This window comes from Nannobrachium achirus (genome assembly GCF_963921795.1).
Source record: "Nannobrachium achirus genome assembly, chromosome: 7".
Taxonomy (NCBI): Eukaryota; Metazoa; Chordata; class Actinopteri; order Myctophiformes; family Myctophidae; genus Nannobrachium; species Nannobrachium achirus.
In genome coordinates this window covers 7,678,654-7,695,486 of record NC_137816.1, presented here as the reverse complement: position 1 = coordinate 7,695,486, position 16,833 = coordinate 7,678,654, and the positions used below count along the sequence as shown (strand labels likewise).

The 16,833-nt window shown below is 41.2% G+C and overlaps 1 protein-coding gene across 1 annotated transcript in view; it reads right to left on the bottom strand.

Annotated features, from left to right (window-relative positions):
• tmc3 (transmembrane channel like 3) overlaps window positions 1-16,833 on the bottom strand; it is a gene marked incomplete at both ends in the record, with an annotated part of 57,769 nt that overhangs the window by 18,241 nt on the left and 22,695 nt on the right. Inside the window, 5 exons of the mRNA XM_080730032.1 lie at window positions 2,783-3,064; window positions 4,830-4,908; window positions 6,303-6,412; window positions 7,968-8,115; window positions 15,095-15,138. Of these exons, the coding sequence (XP_080586158.1) occupies window positions 2,783-3,064; window positions 4,830-4,908; window positions 6,303-6,412; window positions 7,968-8,115; window positions 15,095-15,138 (663 nt within the window). The remainder of the gene's footprint in view (window positions 1-2,782; window positions 3,065-4,829; window positions 4,909-6,302; window positions 6,413-7,967; window positions 8,116-15,094; window positions 15,139-16,833) is intronic.

The following is a 16,833-nucleotide window of genomic DNA, read 5'->3' as shown; positions in this document are numbered from 1 at the left end:
TGGCCAGATGGCCAAGAATTGGCGCGATGTCACCCTGAGGCGTCTTACTAGTAATATTTTTTTAATATAATTTAATAAATTAAACTATCCCCTATGTTGCCTTTGCCTTGTAGGCAAAACATTAAAAAAATTTAAAAAATACATAAATAGCTAATCTACAAGCTCAACGCATTGTGATCACTGTGCAAGTAAGTATAAAATAACATTACTCACATAAGCACACACACACACACACACACACACACGCACACACGCACACACGCAGCATTGCGATCTGTGCAGCTTTATTCACAAACTGTAGTAACTAACGTGCTGTCGTCAGCTAAAGATTGGACAGGGATGACAAGCCATTATTAGATTTTATGACTTCTTTTCAGTAAACACAATGTCCTTTGAAAACAAAAAAGGAGGCTGCTGAGTACAGTACACCATAAAATGTATTTACAGTCAAGTGGACCCCAGTGTGCTGTGTTCATAATCCTCATTGATTACTGTTGATCAGGTTACTGTCTGCACGTTTCCATTAGTGTTGCCAAGTCCGCTTATTATAAGCCAGGGGTGCCCACACTTTTTTGACGTGAGATCTACTTTTAAAATGACTAGCTCAACATGATCTACCCATCCACAATGTTTTAGCTGAGGGCCTGAGGGGGGCTTGGGAATAGCAGCACTGGCGTTACATTTTAGACAAACACACTTACTGTAAGGGGGAAATAAATGGGAAATAATGGGGGAAATGTCTTCATCCCATTCTGTATGGAAGTGGTAGGTTTTGGGGTTCTTTGTAATGCTACGGACTCTTGAACAAAGCATTGCATTGGAGGTTTGCCTACTTTAGAAGCCATGAAGGGAGCTGACAGGCCCTTCTTGATGTCATATTGACATATTCTTTTTATATTTTAATTATATGTTTTTAGAGCCTCTTCATGTGGTCTACCTGCACACACTTGGTGATCTACTGGTAGATCTACCTTTTAGGCACCCCTGTTATAAGCGACTTTGGGCTTGTATTTCTGTAAAGTCACTTGTGTTTCTAAAGGGTCGTAGCTTATTTGGGCTTCCTTTAAGCCCAGTTAAGCTTCCTTGGTTTAAAAACTAGTGGCTTTGAAACAATCTCATGTCAAGGAATACAATTATGTTGTTAAAAGGTTTTTAAATATAACAGACCACCAAGGGTCATTGAGGGGGTTCCAGTGGGTCCCTGGAAAAATGAGTTAATATAGCACTAAAATCTATTTAATCACTTTAACCCATACATTGGCTATTTGAAAATAGCCAATCTACAAGCCCCTGGATATCTTTGAAACGGCAATGGCTCAGGAGGTAGAGCAGACATTTAGGTAACCGAAAGATAGTTAGTAGTGTCGAAGTGTCAAGTGTCCTTGAGAAACTGAACCCCTAATTGCTCCCGACGAGCAGGTTGGTGCGTGGTTTCCTCCACCATCGGTGTATGAATGTGTGTGAATGGGTGAATGTAATGCACAATCATTGTAAAGTGCCTTGGATAAAGGCGCTATATAAAATGCGCCATTTACCATTTACAACACAAGATTCTGTATGAGGGTTCCTGTCACAAAATATTTTCAGATGTGCGTCTGCGGCCAAATACAGATTAATTTGGCCATCCTTGACATGAAACAGTTTGAGATAGGGGTGTAACGATATAGTAACGGAAATTGATTTTAATATGCAATGATCTACTGTATCGTTTGCAAAAGCAAAACATCGTACCGTTTTGGCTTTGTATCGTGTCGATATCGTTTAAAATGCAGATAATCGGTATCGAATCGTTTTGCAGTGCAAATAATTGATTGTATGGAAACTAAGTATTTGTGCCTTGTATTTAGCAATTTTAAGAGGGACATTTTAAAAGAGGGGTATAATTACCTTTCCATTCCATATAGCTACTCTTGGTCTATCGATAAATGTGTGTAATCTCTGTGTTCATGTCAAGGTGCGGGTGTGTCCATTTGTTGAAGTATAGTGTCCATGTATTTGCCAAAGAATCACAGTGTTTACTTATTTATATCCATAATAATAGATTTTTCCCTTTGACACTATTGACACGTTTCACACAGATTTAATTTCACGCTAAATAGTTACTATATCGATTTTAAATCATTGAATCGAATCGTATCGCCACGAATGAACCAATATCGTCCATGTATCGTGTCGTCAACCATGTATCATGATGTGTATCGTAGGGAATTCACGAATAGTGATTTTTAGTATTCGAATTATTCAACCTCAAAGTATTTGAATAGTCGAATATTCGACAGGACTGGCCAAACTGTCAAATATTAAGCAAGCAAGTGGCGAACATTGTGAAAATAGCCGATCTACATTGCTATTTTCACAATATTTATCTGTGGAACCGAGTCACATTAAATGTAATACCTACAATTCCAAGTGCTTGTCAGGGTGGGGGTCCTCAGTTCAAATATGTTTATTTTGGGGGTCACAGCCTAAAAAGGTTTGAGAACCCCTGGTATAGAGCATTAACAAATTCATCCACCAGGGGCATTGACAACTCATTCTTATGACTTCCTATCTAGACAAGTTTTATAAACTATATATTTTTTAAAGAGAAAAAAATAAAAATAAGCGAATATTCGAATTCGGTGAACAACGTCGAATAGTGACTGATATTCGAATATTCAAATATTCAAATATTTGGTGAATGCCCTAGCGTGTCGTATCATTGTTAAAATGTATCGTTACACCCCTAGTTTGAGAAACACCGGGTATGAAGGAATATATGCATATCCTGATGCGTGCCAACCTGTCCTACATAGGTCTCCCAGCAGGGGTCCTGCTGGGGCCGTTTGTACGGGGGTGTCTCAAAAAGGCCTGTGTGGTTTGACACAGAAGCCGCCGTGATGGCGCTCTTGGTGCTGATGTTGATGTCCATGGCCACCATGGCGATGGTGGCCAGGGTGCTGCTGCTGTTCCGCTCAGAGACGGAGGCGTCGGAGACCAGGGCGGACAGGCTGTCGTCCTCTGGCTGAGAGATGGTCGCCAGGAAGGAACTGGGCTCCGACAAGTTGCCTAGAGTGGCCGTTTCCTGGGAGAAATTAAGTCCGGTAATTAAAGTTAAAAAATCCACTCAGGTTGGACAACATTTTTTTATTTTGTTTTTCAACTGATTCTGACAGGAAATTAGGTCTACTAGCCAGGATAGAAAATCTACCCTAATCTGCTCATGGCAAATACCCACAGCGGCCAAATCAAGTTGGGCTCCCATCGACTTTCTATACAGGAGGAAAATACCCAGAAAAAAAATCTGCTTTAAAGGAGTAGTTCACCCCCAAAATGATTTTTTTTCTGTTGATTAGTCACGCCATGGAGACTAGAGTTCAATAATATTTTTAGTTTTTTGTCGCATTCCTAAGACAAAAATGTGATAACAATAAATGTACCCCCATTCGTTCCGGATGGGGACCCGTTTCGAAACGGGTCCCCAACTGGAATCAATGGGGGTAAATTTACTCGAATCAAATTTTTGTCTTAGGAATGTGACAAAAAACTAAAAATATTATTGAACTCTACTCTCCATGGCATGAGGGTGAACTACTCCTTTAAGGAGGATGTGAGGGGTCTAACTAGGGGTTTGTCATGATGCTGAATCCATTGCAAGGACTTATTTAGCACAAAAAACATTCCTCGGGCTAAACATTGCCCCAGAAAACGATGGTTTAGTGTTGAGTCTTGACTTTTTCACAGTTTTGTGGGAGTTTTCTGGGGCCATGGAATGTTTTTTGTGCAAAACAAATGCTTGCAATGGATTCAGCATCATGACAAACCCCTAGTTAGACCCCTCACATCCTACTTAAAGCAGATTCTTTTCAGGGTATTTTCCTCCTGTATAGAAAGTCGATGGGAGCCCAACTTGATTTGGCCGCTGTGGGTATTTGCCATGAGCAGATTAGGGTCGATTTTTTTATCCTGGCTAGTGGACCTAATTTCCTGTCAGAATCAGTTGAAAAACAAAATAAAACAATTTTATCCAACCTCTGCCATTTAATTACTGGACTACATCCATATGATGCCATAGTTACCAGATGGGCTTTAGGCTATTGATATAAAGAACACGTATTGTAAAATTGCTGCATCGTAAAGCAGATTTGTACCGTGGCTTACGACCGTTTGAGGAACCACATGTCCGGATGATAAAATAATGATATTGAATGCATAATGACTGCAAAGTTATTATATAGCTTTTAATGGATGACTGTAAAAATGAATTATACTGTAGATCAGGGGTCTTCAACAGGGGGTCCGGGACCCCTAGGGGGTCCTCAGAGTTACTACAGGGGGTCCTTCAAATCTTTGTGTGATAGAAACCTTTTTTCTCCTTTTTTATATTAACCACTTGAACCCTAGTGTCCGAATTCTGCGAAACTTTAGCCAAAAATAGCAGATCTACAAGCTCACAACGCCGTTGTGAGCTTGTAGATCGGCTATTTTTGGCAAAGAGGTTTGGTCTAGAGGGGAAAAAGAGCAAACTAAGTAGAGTGAAAGGTCAAGTTTATTAAGTATTGCCTGTTCAAGTGGTTACATGTCTGAAAACACAAATTGACATGAATCCAAAATACATCAATGATTGTGCTGTCAAATGATGAAACTATATGGAATCTAAGAGAAGATAGTGGGGCGTCCCCACTTCATCTCTCTTTCAATTAAGGGGTCCTTGGCCTGAAAACGTTGAAGACCACTGCTGTAGATTATTGTGTGAGAAGCTTAGCTTACATCATGGTGCCGGAAAAGTGCTTCTTCTCCTTTGTTCAAACAAATAAGCGAGTGTGTGTTGCGTGGATGTGTGTACTCACGGCATTGCTCATAGTGTTGACCTTGTCAAGTAGAGCAATGATGAGGCTGTAGAGGTTACCAAGGTATAGAACCAGCACCCTGCACACAGTGGTGAGGAAAAGTACTAAAATGTCTTACTTTACCCATTTAGGCCTAGAATTATTGAATGCTTTAACCAGTGAAAAATAGCAGATATACAAGCTCACAGCGCGGCACCGAGTGCCGCGCTGCGAGCTTGTAGATCTGCTATTTTTGAAAAAGTCGTGAAAATGTGTGCAAATCTTTGAATATATTTCGAAGTGAATGTTTGTAACTCAAATTTTGCTACTGGGTGGTCCCTGGAACTAAATATTTTGAGATGGGTGTCCGACTGTCCGTGGCCAAATAAATATAATTTTGGGGGTCCTTCACATGAAAAGGTTTGAGAACCACTGACATAGTAGTCTCTCGAGAACAGACTAACTGAGCTCCAGTTAAGGGAAAAGGACCTTTTCTTTGACGATGGCTGGCCAGATTGCTGACATAGAAACATAGGTTTATCAAAAAATCTTAGAAGGATTCAAAAGACACTTATAGAATCCGGTCAAAATTCTAATTTTCACGATTTTTCAAAAATAGCAGATCTACAAGCTCGCAGCGCGGCACTCGGTGCCGCGCTGTGAGCTTGTATATCTGCTATTTTTCAATAGTTAAAGCATAAAATAATGATACACAATAATGTGTACCCGTTAAGTAAAAGTATCAATACTGCAATTTAAACGTACTCTGCAACAAGTAAAAGCCTGGAATAGAAAGATTACTTGAGTAAAAGTACAAAGGTATTGGCATCAAAATATACTTAAAGTATCAAAAGTAGAAAGTACTCATTATGCGGAATGTCCTGTTTCACAAGTCTTAATGTATAAAATGCATACAAATCTTTTGAAAATAGCAGATCTACAAGCTCACCATGCGTAGCGATGCAATGCATGGTGAGCTAGTAGATCGACTATTTTCAAATGGCCAAAACATAATAGGGCTGAAGTGACTAATGTACTGTATATGTTTAGTAATAAAAATCTAAATCTATAAAGTAACTAGTAGCTAAAGTTGTCAAATAAATGTAGTGGAATAAAAGTAGTAAGTACCACGTTTGGATCCGAGATGTAGTGGAATAGAAGTAAAAGTATTAGAAATTGGTCTTAGGGTGCCCTCACACCAAAGTACCTATGAGAGTGGAATCCGCGTCCCAATGCATTTCAATGAGAGTGAAGCGGTTTCATGCCAGCAGAGGATTTCTGCAAAAAAAACACCCCCTCTCATTGAAATGCATTGGCGGAACGCAGATTCCACTCTCATAGGTATTTTGGTGTGAGGGCACCCTTACTCAAGTAAAGTACAATTACTTCAAAATTGTACTCAAGTACAGTACTCAAGTAAATGTACTTTACTTTACACCACAAGAGAAATGGAATTAATACTTATTCTAAACATATTAAAAACAGATGGTGTACCTGGCCAGTTGAAAGCGGAGGGACGTTCTGGGGTGGTACATCTCCAGCTGGGCCACCAGCTCAAAGGCAGACGGGGCTATCATGGTGATCAGGGACACAACTACACTCACCTGGAAGGAGAATTGACTAAATGTTGGCTTTCATACCAAACTGTAGACATCAATTTTGCCTTTGGATTGGACTGATAATTATTGTAATTTTCCATTGACATATTTGACATATTATTCTTTTAAACCAGGGATCTTGAACAGGGGGTCCGGGACCCCTAGGGGGTCCTCAGAGTTACTACAGGGGGTCCTCCAAATCTTTGTGTGATAGAAACCTTTTTTCTCCTTTTTTATATTAACCACTTGAACCCTAGTGTCCATATTCTGAGAACTTTAGTCAAAAATAGCAGATCTACAAGCTCTGCGAGGCGTTGTGAGCTTGTAGATCGTCTATTTCTGGCAAAAGAGGGGGAAATGAGCAGACTAAGTACAGAGTGAAAGGTCAAGTTTATTAAGTATTGACGGTTCAAGTGGTTAAATATCTGAAAACACAAATTCACATGAATCCAAAATACACTGATGATTGTGCTGTCAAACAATGAAACTATGTGGAATCTACAGTAGGTTGTGGGGGTCCCTGCTTCATCTCTCTCTCAACTAAGGGGTCCTTGGCCTGAAAACGTTGAAGACCCCTGTTTTAAACAATATTCAATGGACAAATAAAGTAAAAATATGTAAATAACACCAGAGACAGAGTGTAAATGAAGTGTTCAAATAAAACAGAATAGCTACCCAAGAAGACGCCTTGTCCAAAAAAAAAATTATATTATGAAATAAAGCAGAGAAAGGATATGGCAAGAACTGTATAGCCCGGCGGTGGCGACATTTGGCTTATAAACTATAGCACCAGTCTCTTTGGAAGTGTATTACTGTAGTGACATATCGTCTGTCATTGACAGATGGAGGCAAATCAAACTGGCAATTTACAGTCTGCTTCCACTGTGTACGTCTCAGCCTCTACAGTTTCATCCATTCCTTGGTAATCGTATCGTATATGCAACCTAATCGAATGAATGGGACGACCATGTCCGCCTGCACTCATGGCTCCAGGGACGTGCTGGCCATTGGGAAAACCGGGACAACTCCCGAACGGCCGGTTCATTCCTAGGAAAGGAATTCAAATAAAATGTCGGCCTTCGTTACATTTTGGGGGCTGGGTGGCCAACAAAGTAAATCGTCACTGTCGGGCAGAAACCTCGTATCTCCCAAGTTTCAAATTTGTACATTTTTTTCGCAAAGTAAAGCCCTGATTCATCATACAAGGCCGTCGCACAAAAGTAGTGAAAACAGCCGATCTACAAGCACACAACGCCTCGCGGTGCGAGGCGTTGTGTGCTTATAGATCGGCTGTTTTCACTAGTTTAAATCGTTTTTAAAATGATAAATACAAAACGGTTTTGGACATACAAGGTTGGTTTCCACCCGACAACAACAAAATATAATCCATGTAATTGGCCCACTGGCTTGTCACTTGTCATGATCTGAAATGGCAAATCTTTGAGTAGCAGCAGCAGCGCTATAGAGAGAGATCTCTCTATAGTGCGCAATGAGGGCCTCTCCAACTCTTTTCCCCGGGCTGAATCAGGGGCCCAGCACGTCCCTGCTCATGGCTCTGTACCTCATTCTTCTCCCACAACGTGAGCTCTGGTTTCATCTGCTCCAGCTTCTGAGAGCGGTCCACCACAAAGTAGATGATGTATATGCTGCCAGCCAGGGACAGCAGCACCAGGATGTTGGCCAGGATTCTAAGACTGATTAATACCGCCCTGAGAAGGTACAGAAGAAGATCATCACCCGTCAGTTGATTATTGGGTTGTGTGTTCATAGAAGGTAAAGTGCATGGTGTTTGCTCTAAAATTGAGGGGAGGGGAATCAATTTGAGTTCTTTAGAATAGACCTCTTAACCCATTCAAAACGGGTACACATTATTGTGTATCATTATTGTATGCTTTAACTACTGAAAAATAGCAGATATACAAGCTCACAGCGCGGCACTCTGCGAGCTTGTATATCTGCTATTTTAGAAGAATCGTGAAAATTTGAATTTTGACCCGATTCTATAAGTGTCTTTTGAATCCTTGAAAAACCTATGTTTCTGTGTCAGCAATCTGGCGAGCCATCGTCAAAGAAAGGGTCCTTTTCACTTGAACTGGAGCTCAGTTAGTCTGTTCTTGAGAGACTCCTATGTCAGTGGTTTTCATGTGAAGGACCCCCAAATATAATATGAATTTGTCCACAGGCCCCCATCTCAAAATATTTAGTTCCAGGGACCACCCAGAAGCAAACTTGCTTTAAAAATACATATATTCAAAGATTTGCACACATTTTCACGACTTTTTCAAAAATAGCAGATCTACAAGCTCGCAGCGTGGCACTCGGTGCCGCCCTGTGAGCTTGTAGATCTGCTATTTTTCAATAGTTAAAGCATTCAATAATTCTAGGCCTTTCAGTAAATTAAGTAATGCAGATGTTTAACAATAATTCAACTCTTGCGAGCGTAATTTAACTCTTGAGAGCGTAAAATGAAACCAAATGGACCGCTAAGATCTATAAGGGTCCATTAGGTTACCAACTCTAAATCATTTATTGCGACCGTAGGTTGCAGATTAGTTGTGATTAGTGTGATGTCACACTAACAGAATCCCTTTTATGCCCATATATGGAGTTCCCTGATCTCATCAATATTAAGCCCATATCTAACAGGACTTCATATGGGAATGAAGTCACATGATGACCCCCGGTACGGTACCCATATATGGAGATCCATGTACTGTATATGGAGATATGCTGTGCCCAAACATGCTTACTCAGTTATTCGTTATGTGAAAGTCCTATGATGTCTATGACATCTGACATCATACCTGGAGATCCCTGTCTGTAGAACCAGCCACACAGACATGGTCTGTCTTGGCCATATATGGATTCTGTTAGTGTGGTATGTGGCCGATGTGGCCTCCATATATGGGTAAATGGTCCGATATACATCACTGGCCAGATGGCCAAGAATTGGTGCGACCTGGTCGAATGTCGCCCTGAGGCGTCTTACTAATGTGTGTGTATATATATATATATATATATATATATATACATACATCAGAGATTGCGTTAGACCGGGAATTGCCGGATTTGACCGATTTTTTATGGCCAAGACCGAAAAATAAAATTCCTCCCGGACATCTCCTGACCAATTGAAAAACCAATGGTCATTTATTATTATCGCTGTCTGCTCCTCTGCGCAGGCTGCCTGCCTCTCTCTCTCTCTCTCTCTCTCTCTCTCTCTCTCTCTCTCTCTCTCTCTCTCTCTCTTTCTCTCTCTCTCTCTCTCTCGCTCGCCCGCGCGCTCCCCCGTTCTCTCTCTTTCTCTCTCGCTCGCTCATTTCAGTGTCAGTTTGCGATGCACGCACAGCATGTAAAGCCATGGGAATTAAGGAATCCACGCACGGTCAGCAATCAACCCATAAACAAACATTATACACTTGATTGAAGTTATGAGGAGAGGAGATGGAGTGGAGACAGTAGGAAGAACAAAGCCTTTTCAACTCTCCCAAAGTTGCATAACATGCGCATGGACGCACTGTCACCACTCGACAGTGAGTATTGGATTAATTGCTGGCCAGATGAATCTATCAACCTTTTCATTATTCTGAAGTCAAGACATGGTATTGTATTGTTGGCATGAAACATGATGCAACAGAAAGACGTTGTTGTGAAACAGCAGTGTGCGTGTGCCACATGCAGACAGCCTGCTCGAAAACAGCGCGATTAGTCCAATATAATTAATTCCCTTATGCAAGATTGAAGCGTTTTTTTTCTTTTTAGCCTATACTTTTTCATTCAATTCGTTTTCAGTCCCAACTATGCAGTAGGCCTAATACTTTAACTGTTGCTATTGGCTGTTTGTGCACCTGCTTGTAATGTAGACCTATGCATTAAAATGATTATGTCCGGTATATTCTTCAGATGTCCGGTACATTTTAATCATGCCGGTCACGGTGACCGGCAGTTAAAAATCCTAGCGCAATCACTGATATACATATATATATATATATACATATATATATATATATATATATATATTAAGGCTGGGACTTTATAACTGATTAATTGCGATTAATTAATTACAGAAAATGTACGTGATTAAAAAAATGTACTCATTTTAATCGCTCTTAGTTTTTGCACCACAGAACCTTCAGTTTCGGGCATACCGATCATAGCGATGCACCAACCAAGAAGAGACAACAAACGCAAAGGGAGAAGTAGCCGATCAGAGCGCTTTGCTTGGCCCAGTGGATGTGAAATTTAGATTAAAAAAACTCACTCGTTGATTCACTCGTACAACAAAATGTGTTCTCAGGTCAAATATCGATGTGCGATTAAAATGTGATTAAATGTGATTAATTAATCACAGAGCCTGTAGTGGCGTTTCCATAAAGCCACTTTTTGCGCATTAACGGCTTATTCGCTAAATGTTTTTATGGAAACACTTCAAAATGCGAATAAACTTTCATTATCCGCAAAAAAAGTTATCCGCTTGGAGGAGGAGGATTTTGATCCTTTATCGAATAAACTAAATGCGCAAAAGTGAATGGAAACGGGTCAGACAATAAATGCGAATAGATTATGACTTTCTAGGTCCATTTCCCCTGCCGCTTTACGTCCACGTTAGCCCACAAAACAAACCGGTTGTTTGTTACACACGGAGTGACACGGGCCGTGTAAATTCCTCCCGTTTTCACCTCCCGGAGTCAAGCCATCGGTGGCGAACCCTTCCTCATCACACAGTGTTGCGTGCCTGAAGTGCCCAAACTACAAGCGCACAGCAGCTCGCATCCACGTCTCCGCGCCGCGTTGTGAGCTTGCAGATCGGCCACCTGACCTTCCATGAGGACGCTGAAACTGGATGAGCACTGTGCAGCAACGCGACCGCGGTTTTCCCGGTGAACCGGTAGCTTTATGTATTGAGAGGAACTCTTGCCAATTTCGTAACAGACTTGTCGCCAATTGTAATATATTTAAAAGTTATTTGGGGCCATGATGATGACTGATAACCCCTTCTTCCCACTACTAGACACTAGACAGCGACCGAGTCACAGCAGTCAGACGTGCAGACGGTGCAGTGCTCAGGTTCGGTCTGAAAAAAATCAGCCCGATCAACTCTTGCGACCGTCGCTAATTCGAATGACACCCGCAAATGGAAACATGCTAAATTCGCTTTGTCTTAATGCATATTTCTGATAATTCGCTTCCCTAATTCGAATAAGTTTATGGAAACGCCACTTGTAATTAATTAGATTAAAAATGTTAATCGCATCCCAGCCCTAATATATATATGTATATATATATATATATACACACACACACACACACACACACACACACACACACACACACACACACACACACACACACACACGCTATAGTTTTTATTTGGGGATTCTTTGTTTCATTTGTTTGTTGTAATATGCGGTAGTCAGGGACTACAGTTCATCTAGAAGCTCACAACGTGCCGCAATGCAATGTGTTTGTAAATTGGTTATTATTATTTTCTTTTTTAAAGATTTTTACAATTCTTTGACAACAACGATTTAGTTTTAGTTTGTTTTATAAAAACAATACCGTTTCAGTTAGTTACAATTTTTTTTATAAGGTCTAGTTTTTATTTGTATTTTTTCAGTTAACTAGAATGTTTTTTCAATCAGAGTTTCTATTATTTTGGCCCTGGGCCTGCGATGCCTGGAGCACAGCGGAGGGGTGATGGAGAGTCCCACGCGCTGCTTCCAGAGCCATCTCTGATGTATTAACCCACTTAGGCCTAAAATTATTGAATGCTTTAACTGTTGAAAAATAGCAGATATACAAGCTCACAGCGCGGCACCGAGTGCCGCGCTGCGAGCTTGTAGATCTGCTATTTTTGAAAAAGTCGTGAAAATGTGTGCAAATCTTTGAATATATGTATTTTCAAAGCGAACGTTTGTAACTCAAATTTTGCTTCTGGGTGGTCCCTGGAACTAAATATTTTGAGATGGGGGTCTGTGGCCAAATAAATATAATTTTGGGGATCCTTCACATGAAAAGGTTTGAGAACCACTGACATAGTAGTCTCTCAAGAACAGACTAACTGAGCTCCCGTTAAGTGAAAAGGACCTTTTCTTTTTGACGATGGCTATAGCCAGATTGCTGACATAGAAACATAGGTTTTTCAAAAAAACCTTAGAAGGATTCAAAAGACACTTATAGAATCGGGGTCAAAATTCAAATTTTCACGATTTTTCAAAAATAGCAGATCTACAAGCTCGCAGCGCGGCACTCGGTGCCGCGCTGTGAGCTTGTATATCTGCTATTTTTCAATAGCTCAAGCATAAGATAATGATACACTATAATGTGTACCCGTTCTGAGTGTGTTAATCCAGTTTTAATGTGCTTCGCCGGCTCTGATGATGTCTTGATGGTGATTTAGAGGTAGTCCTCCGCCGCAGTAAAGGGCCGTTTGTAAGAGTTATATGCCTGGACGACGTGTGCGTACTGCTGTGTCCCTGCGCGTGCCCGTGCGTGTGTGCGTCTGTGCGCAGCAGATTGCAATGTGCTGAGAGAGGTGTAAATTTGCTTGATTTTGAAAGCAGTCGGAGGAGGAGGGAACATGCATCACTGTGGGCCGAGACAAGGCAAGATGTTACGCTGGTTAATGTGGTTGTTTGGGATGTACAGTACCTCCAGGTGCTGTACTGTAGGGCTGACATATGATCCTATGCGGTGGACAGAAACCAGGCACGTGCACACATAGACCAGGGGTTTTCAAAGTGGGTGACGGCGGGGGACCCTGGGGTGCCGCGACAGCACCCCAGATCTGCTGTTTTCACTACTTTTGTGCAACGGCCTTGTATGGTGAAGCAGGGCTTTGCTTTGCGAAAAAATGTATACATTTGAAACTTGGAGATACAAGGTTTCTGTCCGACAGTGACACCCAGCCCCCAAAATGGAACAAAGGCCGACATTTTATTTATTTATTTGGACACTTGAATAAAATATTTAGTGTCATATTAAACTTACAGTACAAAGTTATTTTCAGTCAGTTCTAACCAAACGTAACCACGTTTCTTCACAAAGTAAAGCCCTGCTTCATCGTACAAGGCTGTTGCACAACAGTAGTGAAAACGGCCGATCTGCTTGTAGATCGGCTGTTTTCACTAGTTTAAATCATTTTTAAAATGATAAATACAATACTGGCTTTCAAGCAGTTTCAAGGGGCACACTTGACCCTTCTCAGGGGCACACTAAAGCCCTTTGCACACAGGACAGTTGCGTTTCTTCCATTTGCTGTATGAATAAAACGCATTGGATTTGGTGTGCAATGCTGTGCGGAATCGGCGCTGCGGATCCCAAAAGGAGTCATAAAAGGAGTGATGAGTTTTTTACCGCATGCGACAAGATGCATGAATCGAACTGGGTTCGATCGAGAAAAAAACGCACGACCGCAGCCACTTGTCGCACGGCTAATTCGGATCCGGTGTGCATGAGGTCGTAGAGAATCATTGTTTTCTTTTTAAAAAATGAAATTGTCCGTTTTATCCGTGCAGATAAACGCGCCTGTGTGCAAAGGGCTTAAAGGTCCCCAGGCACAGTGGTTGAGAAACACTGAACTAAGGTATAATCTAAAAAGCAACTTTCACTTGTATTTCAATATACTTTGACACAAGTACTGGAGTCGGTTAATTTGTGCAGTTTAAGAAACACAGGATAAGATGTTGAGCAGTGATCCTATGCATCTCAAACCTTGACTGTGTTTAAATCACTTTTAAAAGCTTACTTGATGTACTCCTTGGCTTTCGATGATTCAAACTGAGAGTTGACGATTCCGTTAGGCGATGTGTCTGTGTTTTCCCCCCGGTCTATTGTTTATAGTTTTACTCTTAATATTTTATATTTGTTTACTGAGTGTAGAGCACTTTGGTTCAAGGCTGTTTTAAATGTGCTCTATAAACAAAGTGGATTGAATTGAAATTCACCACTGGTTCTCCAAGCGTGGTCCATGGGACCCTCAGGGGTCCTTGAGGGAGTTCCAGGGGGCCCCCAGCAAAATGACCAACATTTGAAACAATTAAGCCTAATTATTATTTTTGGCTACTCACAAATATCCAGCCAAGCTTGCTGCTATTGTTGCCTGCTGTTTTCAAAACATTTTGACAGAAATCTTCTTTTAAAGGACAACTTTTTTTTAATGTGTCAAGGGTTCATATTTTAGATTGTAATTAGAGAAAAGAAAAGATGAGTGTCAAAATGCTTTAATTTACTGCTTTCTATTGTTTTAGCGATTTTGATTTCAGTGGGTGGGGGCATGCGTACAAGTGGCTAAATGACACAATCGGCTGACAATTTCTTTATTACTATTTACAGGAACACTACTAGCCCCCATAAGTCACATCTGCCGATGAAAGATTGCGGTGCATCTTGAGAATGAGCTTATTGTGTCTAAAAAGACAGACCACTTGTACGCATACCCCCAACCATTGAAAATCAAAATCGTTAAAATCGCTAAAACGTTTTAACACTATTTTTTTCTTTTCACTAATTACAATCTAAAATATGAACCCTCGTTGTAAAAAACAAAGTTGTCATTTTAAGGGGTCAATGGCACCAAATCTTTTCAAATGGGGTCCACGGACAAATATAGGCTTAATTTGAGGACCCATCATTCTTGACATATCAATGTTTGAGAACCACGTTGAAATATACAGTCAAGACACCTACAGACTAGTGTCCTTCTTCTTCTCCTGCTCCTCCACAATGGCCTCCTGGAAGGAAAGACGGAGATTAGATTTAGGATGCTTACTATGCCAGAAATCCTGCCCGAGATCAAGATTTGTTTGTTTTAATTAGATATCCATGTTATCAACAGGATTAACCGGGCTCTTGCGGATGGATAAAGTGCACAAGAAAGCCAGGGACGTGCTGGGCCCGATTCAGCCCGGGAAAAAGAGTTGTAGAGGCCCTCATTGCGCGCTATAGAGAGAGATCTCTCACTATAGCGCTACTGCTACTCAAAGATTTGCCATTTCAGATCATGACAAGTGACAAGCCAGTGGGCCAATTATTGTACATAAGTTATATTTCATCGTTGTCGGGTTTGTTTTATATTTATCATTTTAAAAATGATTTAAACTAGTGAAAACAGCCGATCTACAAGCACACAATGCCTCGCACCGCGAGGCGTTGTGTGCTTGTAGATCTGCTGTTTTCACTACTTTTGTGCAACGGCCTTGTATGGTGAAGCAGGGCTTTGCTTTGCGAAAAAATGTATACATTTGAAACTTGGAGATACAAGGTTTCTGTCCGACAGTGACACCCAGCCCCCAAAATGGAACAAAGGCCGACATTTTATTTAATTTTTTTTCCCAATGGCCGGCCTGGACAATGGCTGGTCCAGGCCGGGAATGAACCGGCCGTTCGGGAGTTGTCCCGCTTTTCCCAATGGCCAGCACGTCCCTGATCGGAGCAATTTGTCTGCCCTTTGGGAAATCAACAGTTATGGACTTGTACGTAAGCCTTCACTGTACTTACTGTCTTCTGCACACGCATGCACACAAGCACGCACTTGTGACTATATACTGTACATAGCATAGGCAATCACATCAGACTGAAGTAGAATTGCTGACTCTGAGATGTGTGTACAGTATGTGTGTGTTTATAGTACTTGTGTGTGCCTGCGTGTGTTCATAATGTTGTGTTGCAAACGGTACTGTAGATTCACAGATGTGTATGTGTGTTTTGCTTTCATTTTAATTCACATTTACACATTTTTATTATGAAGCATATTAAACGTTGTGAGCTGCTTTCACTACATTTGTAGCTGTTGTACAGTAGCTATTTTCTACTACATTTGAAATGTTGGTAATTTTTCTTTAAAGGTCCTACACCATGCATTTAAAAATAATTGATATAACATTGTTTGTGTCCCAAAAACGTTTTTCAAAAGGTTTGAGGCTAAATTACCACTCCTGAATACAGAGCCCCTGTCATTTCTGCCAGGCTTTCAGAGCATTTTCAGCTGCAGTACCACCTTGTCCTGAGTGGGAGGACTGCGCTATTGAGCAAGTTTTGGCCCCACACTCCTCCCCACCTGCTGCTCAGCAGGCCTGCCCACCCCTCCCCAACCCTCTCCCAGCTCCTCCTGCCTCCTTCTCAGGCCTGCCCACCCCTCCCCAACCCCCCACTCAGCACAGCAGTAGCAGTAGGTCCCGATTGTGACATCACAATCGGGTCCTTTCTCAGACAGCCAGTTCTGCTTACATAGATCTGCCCATAAACTGAGAAAGACACAATGGTCAGAAATAGGACTTTGTGAGGAGGAACTGGCTGGTGGGACACCCAAAAAATACTTAAAAATTGGAAAAATGAAAATTCATGGTGTAGCCCCTTTAAAGCCATGATCTATAATGACATGCCCAACATATTGATTCATTATTTTATCAAATTATCGATTATTCTTT